This window comes from Lacerta agilis, chromosome 14 (genome assembly GCF_009819535.1).
Source record: "Lacerta agilis isolate rLacAgi1 chromosome 14, rLacAgi1.pri, whole genome shotgun sequence".
In the NCBI taxonomy this organism is placed as follows: domain Eukaryota; kingdom Metazoa; phylum Chordata; class Lepidosauria; order Squamata; family Lacertidae; genus Lacerta; species Lacerta agilis.
Genome location: NC_046325.1, coordinates 15,198,193 through 15,212,708, shown reverse-complemented (window position 1 = coordinate 15,212,708; position 14,516 = coordinate 15,198,193). Strand labels below are relative to the sequence as shown.

The 14,516-nt window shown below is 48.5% G+C and overlaps 1 protein-coding gene across 1 annotated transcript; it reads left to right on the top strand.

Annotated features, from left to right (window-relative positions):
- Nucleotides 1-4,732: 4,732 nt before the first annotated feature.
- On the top strand, nt 4,733-14,233 carry MAPK3 (mitogen-activated protein kinase 3). Its single transcript, XM_033169449.1, has 9 exons — nt 4,733-5,117; nt 6,856-7,038; nt 7,677-7,866; nt 8,035-8,151; nt 8,737-8,851; nt 9,058-9,189; nt 11,460-11,569; nt 11,721-11,859; nt 12,492-14,233. The coding sequence occupies exons 1-8, from the start codon at nt 4,954-4,956 to the stop codon at nt 11,838-11,840; spliced, it is 1,131 nt and encodes a 376-aa protein (XP_033025340.1). The 5' UTR covers nt 4,733-4,953; the 3' UTR covers nt 11,841-11,859; nt 12,492-14,233.
- The last annotated feature ends 283 nt before the right edge of the window (nt 14,234-14,516 follow it).

Here is a 14,516-nt window from a genome sequence, read left to right as displayed (position 1 = left end):
ACAATATTCCCAATGGTTAGAGGTATTCCAATCCTCAACATAGCCCCATGCCCACTCTAACTACAAGACATTGGATAAAGCATGCAAAATGTTGACAATTACTGTATAAAACTAAACTCATGCAAATCCAATCCATTTCACTTTTTTATTTTTGGCACAGAATTGTAATTGCCTGGAGGCCAGGCTTTTATTTATTTAAGCACGGCCTCACTGATAGGCAGAGAAATGTTATTTAGGCGTTCATTCCTGATGAGTCACCAGGTCAAATCTGTTGCTGCAAGAAAGCCAGGAGTTCTGTGGCACCTCTGAGACTAATGCATTCATTGTGATGTGATCTTGCATCCTAGCTAAGAGTAGAGTCCTCTTCAACAGATGGCATCAGACAAAAGACATCTGATGCTAGGATACATTTGTTTAAGATGCCAAGGCCTCTTTTTGTTTTGGGGTTTTGTTTTGCGGGGAGGGGACGGCTAGGGGGTTGTGTGGGTGATGGTGTATCAGCGAACAGAAGACGACAGTGCAGAGAAAGAAACTAAGCAGCCCTTTTAAATCTAGTGAAGCTCTCTCTACTCATCCATTCCAGCTGCTTGTTTCAGACCAATCCAAAGACATCTGTTTTGTCATTAAACTATATAAAATAAGAAGGAGAAGCATTTCTGTTTGTGATCAACCGAGAGCACAGATTTCTCTGTAGGTGTTAAGTTAGCAAAGTGTTATGTACTGAGCTGAATCCTAGAACAATAGGATCCAGAATGCAGCAGTCTGATTGGTCCTAGAACAATAGGATCCAGAATGCAGCAGTCTGATTGGTCCGCAGGAGCCACCCAATCCAGCTCCAGGTGGAAGTGAATCAGTGACCTGATTGGCCTACAGGAGTAGCCCAGAATTAGCCAATCATGTGGGGCCCATTGTGTAAATAATGTATATATAGCAGACTTTTTGGGGAAAGATTCATTCCTTGCTACTATGAGTTGAATAAAGAACATGAAGTTCACACTTGACTCTGAGTATATTTCACAAAGCAAAGCACGGGAAAGTAGTGTTGTTCCCTTCAGATGCTGTTGTGGGTAAATAGTGTGCTAATTTTTCATACATTTGAATTTTATGTAGAAATGTCACTGACTACACTTAGGCTGCAGTCCTATATGCACTTTACATGGGAGTAAGCCCCATTGAACTCAACGGGGCTTATTTCTGAGTAAACATGTGTAGCTCTGCACATCGCACGGCCTTTTCACACAACCTTCTATAATTTCTCGTATGTAAATACGGTAATCTGCCAGGATAACACCACATCTTTATCTATATATATAAAATGCAAGTGTCTCTGCGTCCAGTCCGTGTGTCTCTGGGTTTGCGCAACTGAGCATGTGCCCCAGGGACACAGGGATTGGAGCAGAGAGACATCAGCCACGAGCAGCGTCGGCAGTTCAAGCGGGGCGGTTGAAATGGAACGCCGGCGCTGCAGAGGACGAGGGGAAGCCGAAGAGGGAGGTCACGCTGCTGCTCCCGCCACTACAAGGAGAGCCTGTTGCTGCTGACCCCCTCCTGCCCCATTGGCCTGCATGGCGCTGCTGCCTCTCCTCCACCCCCCGACCACCCGTTAAAGCAGGCTTTGGCAGGCGGGCGGGGGGCGGGGCGGGCAAGCAGGGCTTCTCCGCTAAAGCGGAGAAAGCCCTGCTTGCCTCTCCTCCACCCCCCGACCACCCGCTAAAGCAGGCTTTGGCAGGCGGGCGGGGGGCGGGCGGGCAAGCAGGGCTTCTCCGCTAAAGCGGAGAAAGCCCTGCTTGCCTCTCCTCCACCCCCCGACCACCCGCTAAAGCAGGCTTTGGCAGGCGGGCGGGGGGCGGGCGGGCAAGCAGGGCTTCTCCGTTAAAGTGGAGAAAGCCCTGCTTGCCTTTCCTCCACCCCCCCACCTCCCGCTAAAGCAGGCTTTGGCAGGCGGGCGGGGGGCAAGCAGGGCTTCTCCGCTAAAGCGGAGAAAGCCCTGCTTGCCTCTCCTCCACCCCCCCACCTCCCGCTAAAGCAGGCTTTGGCAGGCGGGCGGGGGGGCGGGGCGGGCAAGCAGGGCTTCTCCGCTAAAGCGGAGAAAGCCCTGCTTGCCTTTCCTCCACCCCCCCACCTCCCGCTAAAGCAGGCTTTGGCAGGCGGGCGGGGGGGCAAGCAGGGCTTCTCCGCTAAAGCGGAGAAAGCCCTGCTTGCCTCTCCTCCACCCCCCCACCTCCTGCTAAAGCAGGCTTTGGCAGGGGGGTGGGGGTGGGGCGCCAGCCCCCTCCACATATGTTCTAGCGCCCGTTTTTTAAACGGGCTTAAACCACTAGTTATATATATTTTTATTCCGCTCCCTCAAGAAACTCAGGGAAGAATGGATGGCTTTTCCTCTGATTTCTGCAACAAGCGGGTGTGTGAGCGAGACTGCCTTAAAGTTTATGAGTACCAGTTGCTGCAAATCACAGGAAGGGAGGCCCTTGTTTCACATGGAGTTTGAAATTCTCCCACAGGCACCTACTGGGCCACTGTGAGAACAGAATGCTGGATTAGATGAGCCATTGACTTGATCCTACAGTGCTTTTTAAAAAATTCACCCAATACACTTTGTGGTTAGCAGGGTCTTTAACCTGCCCTGCCTAGCATTCTCAACACTACCCCGCCTAGTCTATGAAAGCTTATACTACTACTACTACAATAAAGCTGAATTCTTAGTAAATGCCATTGAACTCAATGGGACTGACCTCTGAGTAGACACATATAGGATTGCATACATTTTACTTGGAGCGGACTTACTGAAATTAATGAACCATGGCCATGAGTAGGACTACCTCTTAGCCTTTTCAAGCAGGTATGAAGAATCTTTCCCAGACTGAGGGCAAGATGGCAGTGGTGAGAAGGCAAAAGTGGTCACAGCAGTGAATTCAAAATGTACTTCTGTGTGGCAGGTTTGTTTCTACACACCCCTTTCTATCCTCCACCCAGGAAACCAAGCGGCAGGATCAAAGTGCAAAGCTGTATTGCAGTATTGCAGCCACACACAAAAAGCCTGAGTAGTGTAGTTGGGCTGGTGAGGGGTGTGGCTGAGAGGGGATATGGCATCTGAGGGCAGGGGTGCCAACTTGAATAAAATATTGTGGGGGCCCAGGAAAGCCCCGCCCCACATAATTGATCACATGATGCAGTGCACACACGCCATCTGTGAATGGGAATGCTCATCAACTTTGGAGGGGCCCATCCCCCTCAAATATTTCATTGTGGGGGCTGAAGCCCCCATGGCCCCTAGGAGTTGGCTCCAATGTCTGAGAGAATCGCAAGGGCCAGATTGAGAGGCCTCCACTTTAGACTGACATAATACTTTTTGCGTCAACTTTTTTCTCTCTTAACAAACATGTCCTTAAACAGGTGAATTGGTGCTTTGTAAGAAAAGGATGGCTAAATTTTCCAGTATCATAGTATCTTCTGATCTAAAACACAGGAGGCAGTAATTAGGAGCACATTAGAAAACCCTGCCATGTTCACAACGGAGAGCTTTAGAATGTCATAAGGGAGATAAGCCAAAACAATCAAGTGGTCATTTTATCCATCTCTGTGCTTTGTGGTGGCCAGAATTTCCCAGGAGCTTCAAATTGTCACATTTATGTTCCTTTCTCACAAGACCAAAGCTCCCCAAAAGATCTGGAGCACCATAGAATCACAGAATTGGAAGGGATCCTCAGTATCATCTAGTCCAACCCCCTGCAATGCAGGAATATGCAGCTGTCCTATAAGGGATCAAACCTGCAACCTTGGCGTTATCAGTGCCACCACCCTTTAACCAACTGACTTATCCAGGCATTCTCCAAGAGTTTGCTTTTTTACCTTTTCCTTCCAAATATTTCACCATTTATACCATGTCTTTCATGTTTACATGCCTGAACGCATTTATTACTGATTGCTTTAACTCACTCTGGGGATTGCTCTTTTGGCTGAAAAGCAGGTGTTTTTCAAAAACAAAACAAAAAACAAATCAGAGGCAGCCTTTTATAATCTTTTGTTAATACGGTGCCCTGTGAGAGGTCAAGTGGTCCGTCAGTAGAGCATGAGACTCTGAATCTCAGGGTCATGGTTTTGAGCTCCATGTTGGGCATAAAATTCCTGCACTGCAAGGGGTTGGACTAGATGACCCTCATGGTCCCTTCCAACTTTAATTCTCGGATTCTATAACCCCCAATAATTAAGGTTTGCCCAAGAAAGTCCTGCTCTGACTATAGCTTGGGAACCCCAGGACTATACTTTTTGCCCATAGGTATCTAGATTCATTTTTAAACCCAATTTGCTTTGTTTTTATTGTAAAGTTTCTTTGGAGCCCTTACGCCATAGGGAGTAAATAAAGGAAGGCAGAGCTCCTGCCACCGCACAGCTGCATAAATCCAACCGGTGTAGCTTTGCATCTCTCCATTCTGAATGGAGTGGACTATAAATCTAAATCCAAATGAACACAAAGAAGCCCGCAAGTGTATGCAGTATATATCCTCACTGGGGATTCGAACACTCGACTACAGGGAAAAGGGCGGGCCTTGAAACAAGAGCAAGCGCGTGGCGTCGGGAGCTGGATTGGTGGCGAGCTGAGCCAAGAGGCGTGGCCCAATCAGAGCCAAAGGGCAGGGCCCAACGGGACTGAAGCTTGCGCGCGCGAGAGGGTGGAGTATCGCTTTGAGTGGAATGTTATGGGTGCGGCGCTTCCGGGTCGAGTTATTGACGTCCCAATACGAGCCAGGCGCGTTGTGGCCCGCAAAACGCTAGGAGGCAGGCTGGGCGCATGCGCCCTAAGAGGAACCTCAAGCCGCAGCTTCTGCCGAGCGCATGGGCAGTAGCGGTCTCTCCGTTTCCTCGGCGAGCGCATGCGTGGTGCTGTCGGGCGGTGTCGGTTCCGGGTAAAGCAGCGATAGGAGCGGCTGCAGGAGATTCTTGATCAGGTCGGCCATGGCGGCAGCAGCGGCGACAGCAGCCCCAGGCGGGGCGGGAGTTGTGCCGGGACCGGGAGCGCCGAAGTTAGGAGTGGAGACGGTGAAAGGGCAAGTGTTCGACGTGGGGCCGCGCTACACGGACCTGCAGTACATCGGCGAGGGGGCTTACGGCATGGTCTGGTGAGTGAGCGCGAACCGCGCGGAATGGCCCTGTCCGGGCGCCGTACTCGGGCAAGAAGCCCGATGCTTGGCTGGCTGACCCGCCGAAAGCGGCCCTCCCGGCTGCCGTAGCTTTTCCGACAGGCTTCCGCCATGTTGCTTCTTAGTTACTGAACCCCTACAGAGGCGCCTGCCGCGCTCTCATCGTTGGTCTCCCCGACCCGACCCTTTCCGCATCGGCTCCCGTTGCTCCTCCGCTCCAAGGCTCTCCGCTGCCCATTGCACGCGCAGGGCTCTCCTCTCGGCTGCAGCCTTTTTCTGCAGATGCTCTTCTCCCAAACTGCCCTGTGAACTAGGAACCCACAGAAGAAGCACGCCCATGCCCTGCCAAGTCATTGTTGTGCTCCGAGCCCCTCCCAGGGACTGGCCCTTGCCGGTCCGCTATCTCCTTGTGCCAATATTTGCCAGCTTCCTTGCTAATGCCTCCATTGTTCGGAGGCTGCCTGGTGGCTGCTTGCTGCTTTCGAAGGGCGCTTCTGTGCATTTTAATACCAAGGTGGCAAGAAGCTTGGTGGTCACAGCCCCGGTGTCCCCTTATCACTGCAGCACTTTGGTGGAGAAGTTGTACCCGACAAACTTCTTGTTGCACGGCTGTAGGCACCAGGGACAAGTCTTGCAAGTCGGAGGCTGGCTAACCTGCCGCCTTGTCAAACCTCTCATTGCCATGTAGTTAAGTAATGTGGGAATGCTAAATATGTCAGCCCCACTCCATGCTTGCACTTTTTACACCACTATTCCTGTAGGCTCGATAGTTTTGCCAGCCTTGCTAAATGCCATATTGAGACTCATAGTGTGTTTTCTTTTCTAGACTTGGTTCGACACTAGGCCTATAGTTTTTATATTAATGGTAGGCTATTCCAATCTCTGAACCTTCAGAACTGCTGTATATGCCTCATTTGTGCCTCCAAAACGTACCCTGGCTAGGGTATTCTTTGCAATATCCTATTGTACCAAACCTAGCCACCATATTGCACCCAACAACTTGAGTCTGGTACATAAGCTGCCCGTACCTGTAGCAGTCAAACTGCGTAACACCTTTTATTCTGAAGTATTCATTATCTCCTCGCTAAGCATCTGATCTTCTAGGCTTCTGTGCTTACACTCCATGTCTTGAGAGCTTTACAGAAGGTATAGGAAACATTTGGCGCTGCAGATGTTGCTGAACTACAATTCCCACCAGCCCCAGCAAACAGTCAGTGGCCAGGATGTCAGGAGTTGTAGTTCAGCAACATCAGCAAGGCCAGAGCTTCCCTGTACCATGCCACCTAGTGTCGACTCTTTAGGTCTCATTCTGTCAGCTCTTGCCAGCTGCCAGTACTTGTGCCAAGTGGTGATAATGGAGCCAAACAGTTGGTTTTTTTAAATAATTGTATCATGCTGTTTGTATTGCTATGCCTGCTATTTCCTCCTCCCTCCCTTATCTTTCTGCCTTGTATTGATCCCATTGACTTAAGTTCCAAAACCTTGGTGTACATTTGGGACTTTCTGACTGGCTTGCATGGAAGCAGTTCCCCTTGTCTGTTGCTCTTGTGGATCACCAGACTGTTTTCGTTCAGTGGGGGAGAGGAGAGGGGGAAAGGCATTTGGCAATTTGGAGAAATAATGTATGCAAACTTTTATACTGAGGAGACAGTCTACGTATGTGCACAGACCCAGAGGTTGCCATCTGCATGTGTCTTTTGTCTTCCTTTCCCCACAGCTCAGCCTACGATCATGTCAACAAGATCCGGGCTGCCATAAAGAAGATCAGTCCCTTTGAGCACCAGACGTACTGCCAGCGCACACTGCGAGAGATCAAGATCCTTTTGCGCTTCAAGCATGAGAATGTCATCGGCATCAATGACATCCTGCGTGCACCTACCATCGACCAGATGCGTGATGTGTATCCTTGCAGACCACTGTTGTCCCTTCCAAGCCTGGAAGGGCACCTATGTGAAAAGATGTTTTGATGTCCAGAGGCTGTGGGAATCATACTGTGATCTGCATAGAGTCCTTGAATCAAATGTGCAGCTCTGAGGCTTTGGCTGGCACACAGCATAATGATGTGCTGTGGAATTGCTGGGAAAAGATTGTGCCAGCATCTGCATTGGCTTCCTGTTGTCTTCTGAGCATGGCTCTGGGCGTTGTGCTTTTAATGGGTTAGGGCTAAAATGATCACTTAGATCAAGAATGTTCTTTCAGTACCATGCCTCTGAATAGGTTTACATCACAAGCATGTGAAGAGGCGATGTTATTAGCTGCATCATTATCAGCGATACTTTTTGCTCGGCAGTCACTGGAAGTGTTGGCAACATTCAGTATCTGGCTGGACCACAGCTATGAAAATCCAACTCAGCCTGAGGGACAAATTGTGGGTGGCATCATGGGTGGCTCAGCAAAGTGTGTGTGTGTGCACTTTATGGTTCCCCCTTCCCCTCCCAAGATGCTCCTTTACTTACAGTACGACTATTAAAGTTGTTTTTCTTGACTGTTGCTCTTGCTCCCTCTTTCCTGGAGGGGGCACCATTTCTCCCTCTGTAGATATATAGTTCAGGATTTGATGGAAACTGATCTCTATAAGCTGCTGAAGACCCAGCAGCTCAGCAATGACCACATCTGCTACTTTCTCTACCAGATTCTCCGAGGGCTGAAATACATCCATTCTGCCAATGTGCTTCATCGGGACCTGAAGCCCAGCAACCTTCTCATCAACACCACATGTGACCTGAAGGTGGCATTCAGCAACTTTTGCTAGACTCTTTCCTTCCCTCTCCAGCTGACACCAGCCTTCTCCCACCCCCCACCCCACTCTGCATTTTGCAACCTTAGATTTCTGCTCATCCTGGGTTTGCTACTCATGCCCATCCCATTCGGGGGTCACCCCCCTCTCTCCTTACAGATCTGTGACTTCGGCCTGGCTCGGATCGCAGACCCGGACCATGACCACACAGGTTTCTTGACAGAGTACGTCGCTACTCGCTGGTATCGAGCCCCTGAAATCATGCTTAATTCCAAGGTAAGTTAGTTACAAGTGATGCAAAGTTCAGTTGGAAGTGAGATCTCTCAACTTCTCAGGGGGAGGGAGGGATTAACATAGCCATGAAAGCAACATGAAGACGTTTTCTTAAATTAATAACATTTAGCTCACACCCACCAGAAGATGGGTCTTTATTTTTTCAGTAAATCTGAAAAACATTATATGAAAACATCAGCAGCAAAACGTACAAAATGCTAATTTCTTTCCCTTCCTTGCCCCTTAGTACCCACCTGTTCCCTATTGCTACTCCCCACCCTCCTTGAATTTCCTTTTGCTGCCACCTTTCCATCCATTATCTGTGATGGCATTAAAGGACCTCTCTCTTGTATTTCATGCCCATGTAGCCAAGCTGGGGAAAGAGATGTCTTCCTGAATCCTGTACTTTTGCTGGGGCCATAGTTTCAGGCTTTGAATGCCTCATAAAGAAAGGAACCTTAGTTTTCATTCTGCCAGATAGTCACTGTGCAAGGAGAAAGCAGCCTCCTCATGAACCGTGGGCTGGTTATGCATGGCAGGGAAGCCCAGAACCTGGTTCTCTTTCCATGTCTTTTACCCCCTTCTCAGGGCTACACCAAGTCTATTGACATATGGTCTGTGGGCTGCATCCTGGCTGAGATGCTGTCAAACCGACCCATCTTTCCTGGCAAGCACTACCTGGACCAGCTGAACCACATCCTGGGTAAGGGGAAAATATCACGGAGTAAAGCATTTGGTATCGGAGGGGAGAGGTTTTTTGCACTCGCCATTGAATGGCCAACTCTGCCGCCTCCCTGGTCTCTTTTCAGTGCCCGAGGCCTTGCTTGTTACAGAACTTGAAAACTATTTTCCCTCTAGGATTTGCCCTGCCCAATATATCCAACAAAGTTCTATCTGCCATCTCTACAGGTATTCTGGGTTCGCCGTCTCAAGACGACTTGAACTGCATCATCAACATGAAGGCTCGCAACTATCTCCAGTCGCTGCCCCAAAAGCCCAAGGTTCCCTGGGCCAAACTGTTCCCTAAGGCTGATCTCAAAGGTAAGGGAGGAAGATGGCAAAGGGTGTCCAGCCACTTTTGTGTCCCAGCATGCATTGCTCATTGTTGTCCAGTCTCACATTCCAGTGTTTCCCCTACTACAGTGGTACCTTGGGTTACATACGCTTCAGGTTACATACACTTCAGATTACAAACTCCGCTAACCCAGAAATAACGCTTCAGGTTAAGAACTTTGCTTCAGGATAAGAACAGAAATCGTGCTCTGGCGGCGCAGCGGCAGCGGGAGGTCCCATTAGCTAAAGTGGTGCTTCAGGTTAAGAACAGTTTCAAGTTAAGAATGGACCTCCGGAACGAATTAAGTACGTAACCAGAGGTACCACTGTATTTGCCTAATTATACTTATTAATATAAACTAAGCCAGAAGTCTTTAAACTCTTTTGTTTCATGCTCACCAGTAACTGCTGAAAGAGAAGGGTCCCATTAGCCTGTGAAGGTTGCAGTTTCCTCCTCACTGTTCAAATATAAATGTTGCTCAGCCACCTGCATTTTCACCCAGTGTGACCAGGACTTTTGTATGTCTCATCACTCTTGCCATGTAGGAGTATGAAAATTAGCATGTGCTGAAATTTCCTTTTGATGCAGCTGTTAACGATATAAGAGCTGTGGTCTTGTTTCTAACTAATCCATAAACACACAGCCACACCCTAGAAAAGCAATGGGACAGGCTATACTTGAATCCAAAGGAAAGTGGATTGTTGGGACTTCAAATAAAAAACACCACAGAGCAGCTTTATGCAGAGTTCTAGAGGAAAGCTGGCTAACTGAGAAGCACCTGATTTGAAATAGCTCATTCCCTGATAGGGGATGTTCATAATGTTCTGTGCCTTCAAAACTGAGAATAGGATAAAAGTTCTTAATTAGCATTCAGAGGCAATGCCAATCAAATTGTCAGCTACCAATAAAGGCAGGCAAAACATAGTGTTGATGCTAATGTTAGACCCCTTGAAGCCAAGACAGTTGAGATTGTTGCATTATGGTTATGCTCTGTGCAGCTTACAGTTCCCCAAACAAATTATAATTCATCCACAAAAAGATAAAACATATTAAAGGTATTTGGAGCTGTTTATGATGGTTCCTTCTGCTCTCTGGTAGATGGTAGACTTCCTCCAGAGGAGAAAGGGCAGAGGGAAGGAAGAGAACAGAGAGAGTTGCTGGTGGAGTTGGCTGGCTGGTGGTAAATGTTGCAACTCAGAGAAGCTGCCCTTACCATGATCTGTCATATTGTTGTAGCCCAATCCTGTACACGTTTCACTTGGAAGCAACTCCCACTAAGTTCAGTGAGACTTTCTCCCTTTAAGTTGAAAAGCAAATAACTCAAGACTTAAAACAGATAGCAAACAATTTCTTCTAAAGAGCAAGAAACCAGCCAGAGTGGCATTTGGATGTTCTTAGAATACAAAAGTGTGAAAAGACTGTTGGAAGGAGGACAGGAGATAGCTGAGAAGCTAAATGAATTGTCCGTGTTGAGGACATATACGGTGTGCGAGTGCATAGAGATTCTGGGGTTATGGTGAGCAGCTCACTGAAAACATCAACTCAGTGTATCATTGCTGTGAAAAAAGGCGCTCGGATTTACCAGGCACTCAGATGTTGAATTAATTGGAAAGGGGTTGAGAATAACACTCTTGTGCTTCTCTGTAAGCCTGTAGCACAGCCTGAGCTAGAGTATTGTCGTTCTGGACCACGCCCAGGCCAAGCAGGGTAGTGCAGACCGGGAGAAGGTACAGAAGTGAACAGCCAAGGTGGTTAAGTGTGGTGAAGCATCTTCCCTAGGAGGAAAGAGCAAAGCATGTGGGGCTGATGGCCGCCAGCATAGATCGCATAAAAAGAGGGTAGACGCATTTGCATGGCGCGATTGTGCAAGTGGACACTTGTGAAGTGGACATTCACAACAGAGAAAAGGAATGTCCACTTCAAAAACAAATACACCTGTGAATAGTTGGCACAAAATGGGGAGAGCTGTTGCTGCACAAGCAGGGCATGGAAGCATCTACCTGGCCATCATTGGAAACGGGATGCTGGGCTAGATGAGCCCCCTCTCCTGATCCAGGAGGGCTCTTGCTGTGGGATGCTGTCTGTGATGCCCCCCACCCTTCATTGCTCTCTGCTGTCACCTGTGGCCAGATTCCAGCCCTGCAACTATTTGTTGGCACAATTGTGTGTGTGCTCGCGCGTTTTCTTCCTGTTGCCATCTGCTGTCTGGCTGCTGATACTGCATCCTATTTCCCCCCCCCCCCTTTTCCTTTTTCAGCTCTGGACCTGTTGGACAAAATGTTGACATTTAACCCTAATAAGCGCATCACGGTGGAGGAGTCCCTTGCCCACCCTTACCTAGAGCAGTACTACGACCCCTCAGATGAGGTGCTGGATGCTTTGGTTCTTTGGGGTTTGACTACCGTTCAAGGGGATTTGGGAGCGCAGGGCGAGGAACGAGAAGGCGGGAGTGCAGTGGGCTAGGATGGGCAGACTTGGGAAACAAAGGATTACATCTCTCCCTTTGCTCCACGCTTAGCCGGTGGCCGAGGAGCCTTTCACCTTTGACATGGAGCTGGATGACCTGCCCAAAGAGAAGCTGAAAGAGCTGATATTTGAGGAGACTGCACGATTCCAGCCTGGCTACCAAGGGCCCTGAAGGGCTGTTCAGACCACTGGTAAGTCAAATAGCACTGTGGGTCAAGAGGTTGGTTTAGTAAAGCTGCCTGACCTTGGGATGGCCAGCTGCGGGGCAGAAATACGTTGGTCCAAGTTACACTCACATGATCAGCGTTGAATGGGGTGATTCTGTAGTGGCTTGTTCCCACCACGTTACCTTGTGACGATGAACTTGTGACATCCCCTTGTTGGAGATACCACATCCCGGTACCTAGTTCTGTGAATGGACTGGGGATGTCCAATGAGGTGGAGCAGATCCTTGCTGCAAGCTGCTTAAGTTAGGAAATGTACATGTGAAAGAACCCGGAGAGAGTTTTATCTGAACTTTGCATGTGTATGTGGCCAGAGAAGTTTTATGTTGCCTGATCATTGCCTGCAAATACTTAAGCATATACACACACATACACCATCCAGTTGTGAGGCATTATCAAGACTTGTTAGGTAGACATTTTTGCTACTACAAATTTCAGAAATGTGTGTATTTGCTATGTGGATGGTTTTGGGGTTTTTTCTTTTGTCTTGCTTCCCTGCTGCAGCTATGCAATTTAAATGTTGCTGTATCTTGTGATTTGTAGACAGGACTCCTGAGTATTGGCGTCTGTAATCTTCATAGGATCTCTTTTTGTTCCAGGTCTCTGCTTCACCAGGAGATGATTTGGGACTGTACCCAGCTTCCCTACTGGATTTTAGAGGGGAGCACAGGATTCAGGGGGTACCAATTTGGGGGTGCCCCTGTCGACTTGCTGTACAACTGCGCTTTGCTACGTGGCTGTGAACCCTGGTAACCCATCTCTGGACCCCCTTAATGTGATGTGTCAGGGTGAGACCTTGGTGCCCAGGTTGGGGAAGGGGAGGGGAGTACCCTCCCCTAGAGGAGGGAAAGGAAATCGGTTTCCCCTGTCCTTTAACCCCTCCCTCAAAGAAATTGAAGGGAGCGGAGTGTCATCTCCTTTTTTTGGCATTTTATTGTCTTTGTTAACGAGTTAATAAACTAATGCTGATTTTTTAGCAGGGCCATTTTCTGATCCCTTGGGCATTATTAACAAAGGGAGTTGAACCTAAATCCTGGCTCCTGGGCTCTCCCTCTTGTAATCCACAGAACCACATGACTGTTCCACAACTGGGAACAGAGCCCAAGGGTTCTGACCCCCCCCCCACTACACTCCTTGAGAACTCACAGGAGTCCTGGTTCCTCCCTGCGCAAATGGAGGGCATGTATGTGCTGGTTTTTTGTCTGCTGGTTAGTGCCATTTTTCAAACACCTTTCATGCACATCTCTAACCTTAAATCGTCACTGTGGGCAGCAGCTGTTGTGCAGCGCAAGATGAAGATCTTTACGAAACTTGAAAGGTGTGCCTGGTCGGAAGAGGGACAAAATGTCTCCCCCCTTCTGCTTCTGTGGCTGTGCAGATGAAAAGGAAGGCTTTCAACTTCATTTGCTTCCTCTCTTAAGGCAAGGTTTGTTGTTGTCTGCCTCTCCCTCCCCCCCCCCTTTCTATTTCGCATCTTGATAAATTGGGCAGTTGGGGTATGTGAACCCTTTGACGTCCCTCAAGAAACCAATTGGCCTCTGCAACGGCACTGCACTTTTGTCTTCTTGCTGCTACAAACTAACATGGCTGCCCTCTTAATTCCCCCTCCCTCCACTTTCATCAATGATGTTCTTAAACAACGTGTGCAGAATTTTAACCCCCCCCCCCAATTTGCCTTGGCCAGATCAAAGTCCAAAAATGATCAGGGGCCTGCAGCTATCAGCAAACATGAATTTTACAAGGGAGGGGAAAGGCTGGGAAGATGACGGACGATCACATCTTGTGTGTCCTGAGGGGGACAACCCAGTTGCCCCGTAACAACCAAGCTCTTGAGGGGAGGAGGTATTTTGGATATGCGAGCACTAAACCAGGAACAAGCGGCTAGACTGGTGTCCGCTGAAAGTATTGGGAATGAAGCAACCTTGGTTGAAGGCAAAGCTTTTGGGAGGGAGCACTACTTTTTAGATAGACTAACTTCTGGATTTATGCCCTCCCATCTCTGTGTGTGGCATTTTGGGGAGTGGGGGTACCAGTTTGGATGAGCAAGAACTGCCAGAACCTTCGGGTTCCCAAAGACAGAAATTTTGCAAGCAGAAAAATGGGAATGTGGATTTTGTCTGTTTGTTTGTTTCCTTAGCTATCTAGTTGAGTGAGGAGGAAGTCTCTGTTCAGACAATGTTGCCTGTTAGTCCATCCACGATGGCATGTTAAATAGGCTTCCTCCTGGGGCGTGTAATACTATGAGGGAACTTGGATTGAAGGGAAATAATGCTTCCCCATCCCCTCCTGCTTTGAATTGTATAAAAAGACCCTGAAATAAATCATTCCTTTATTCCTTCAATGCCTAATTTTGTCTTATTTTGGAGGGAAAACACCTAGGTGCATGTATTTTTAACTGCCTGAGAACTTAAGTTGTTTTTTCCCCCAGGAGGGTGTGGGGTGTCGAGAAAAAGAAGAAGCTTTGGGCAGACATCTGCCCCTACTAAACATCAAGAATGAAGACTTGCCTAGAAGGAAGACTTGGCTGCAGGACTAGTTTTTCAGTTAAACGTTTAGTCCGCACAAAAGCACAGTGAAGATTCAACAGAAACACTTGCATATTCCATTGTACGAGGGGTAGCGCT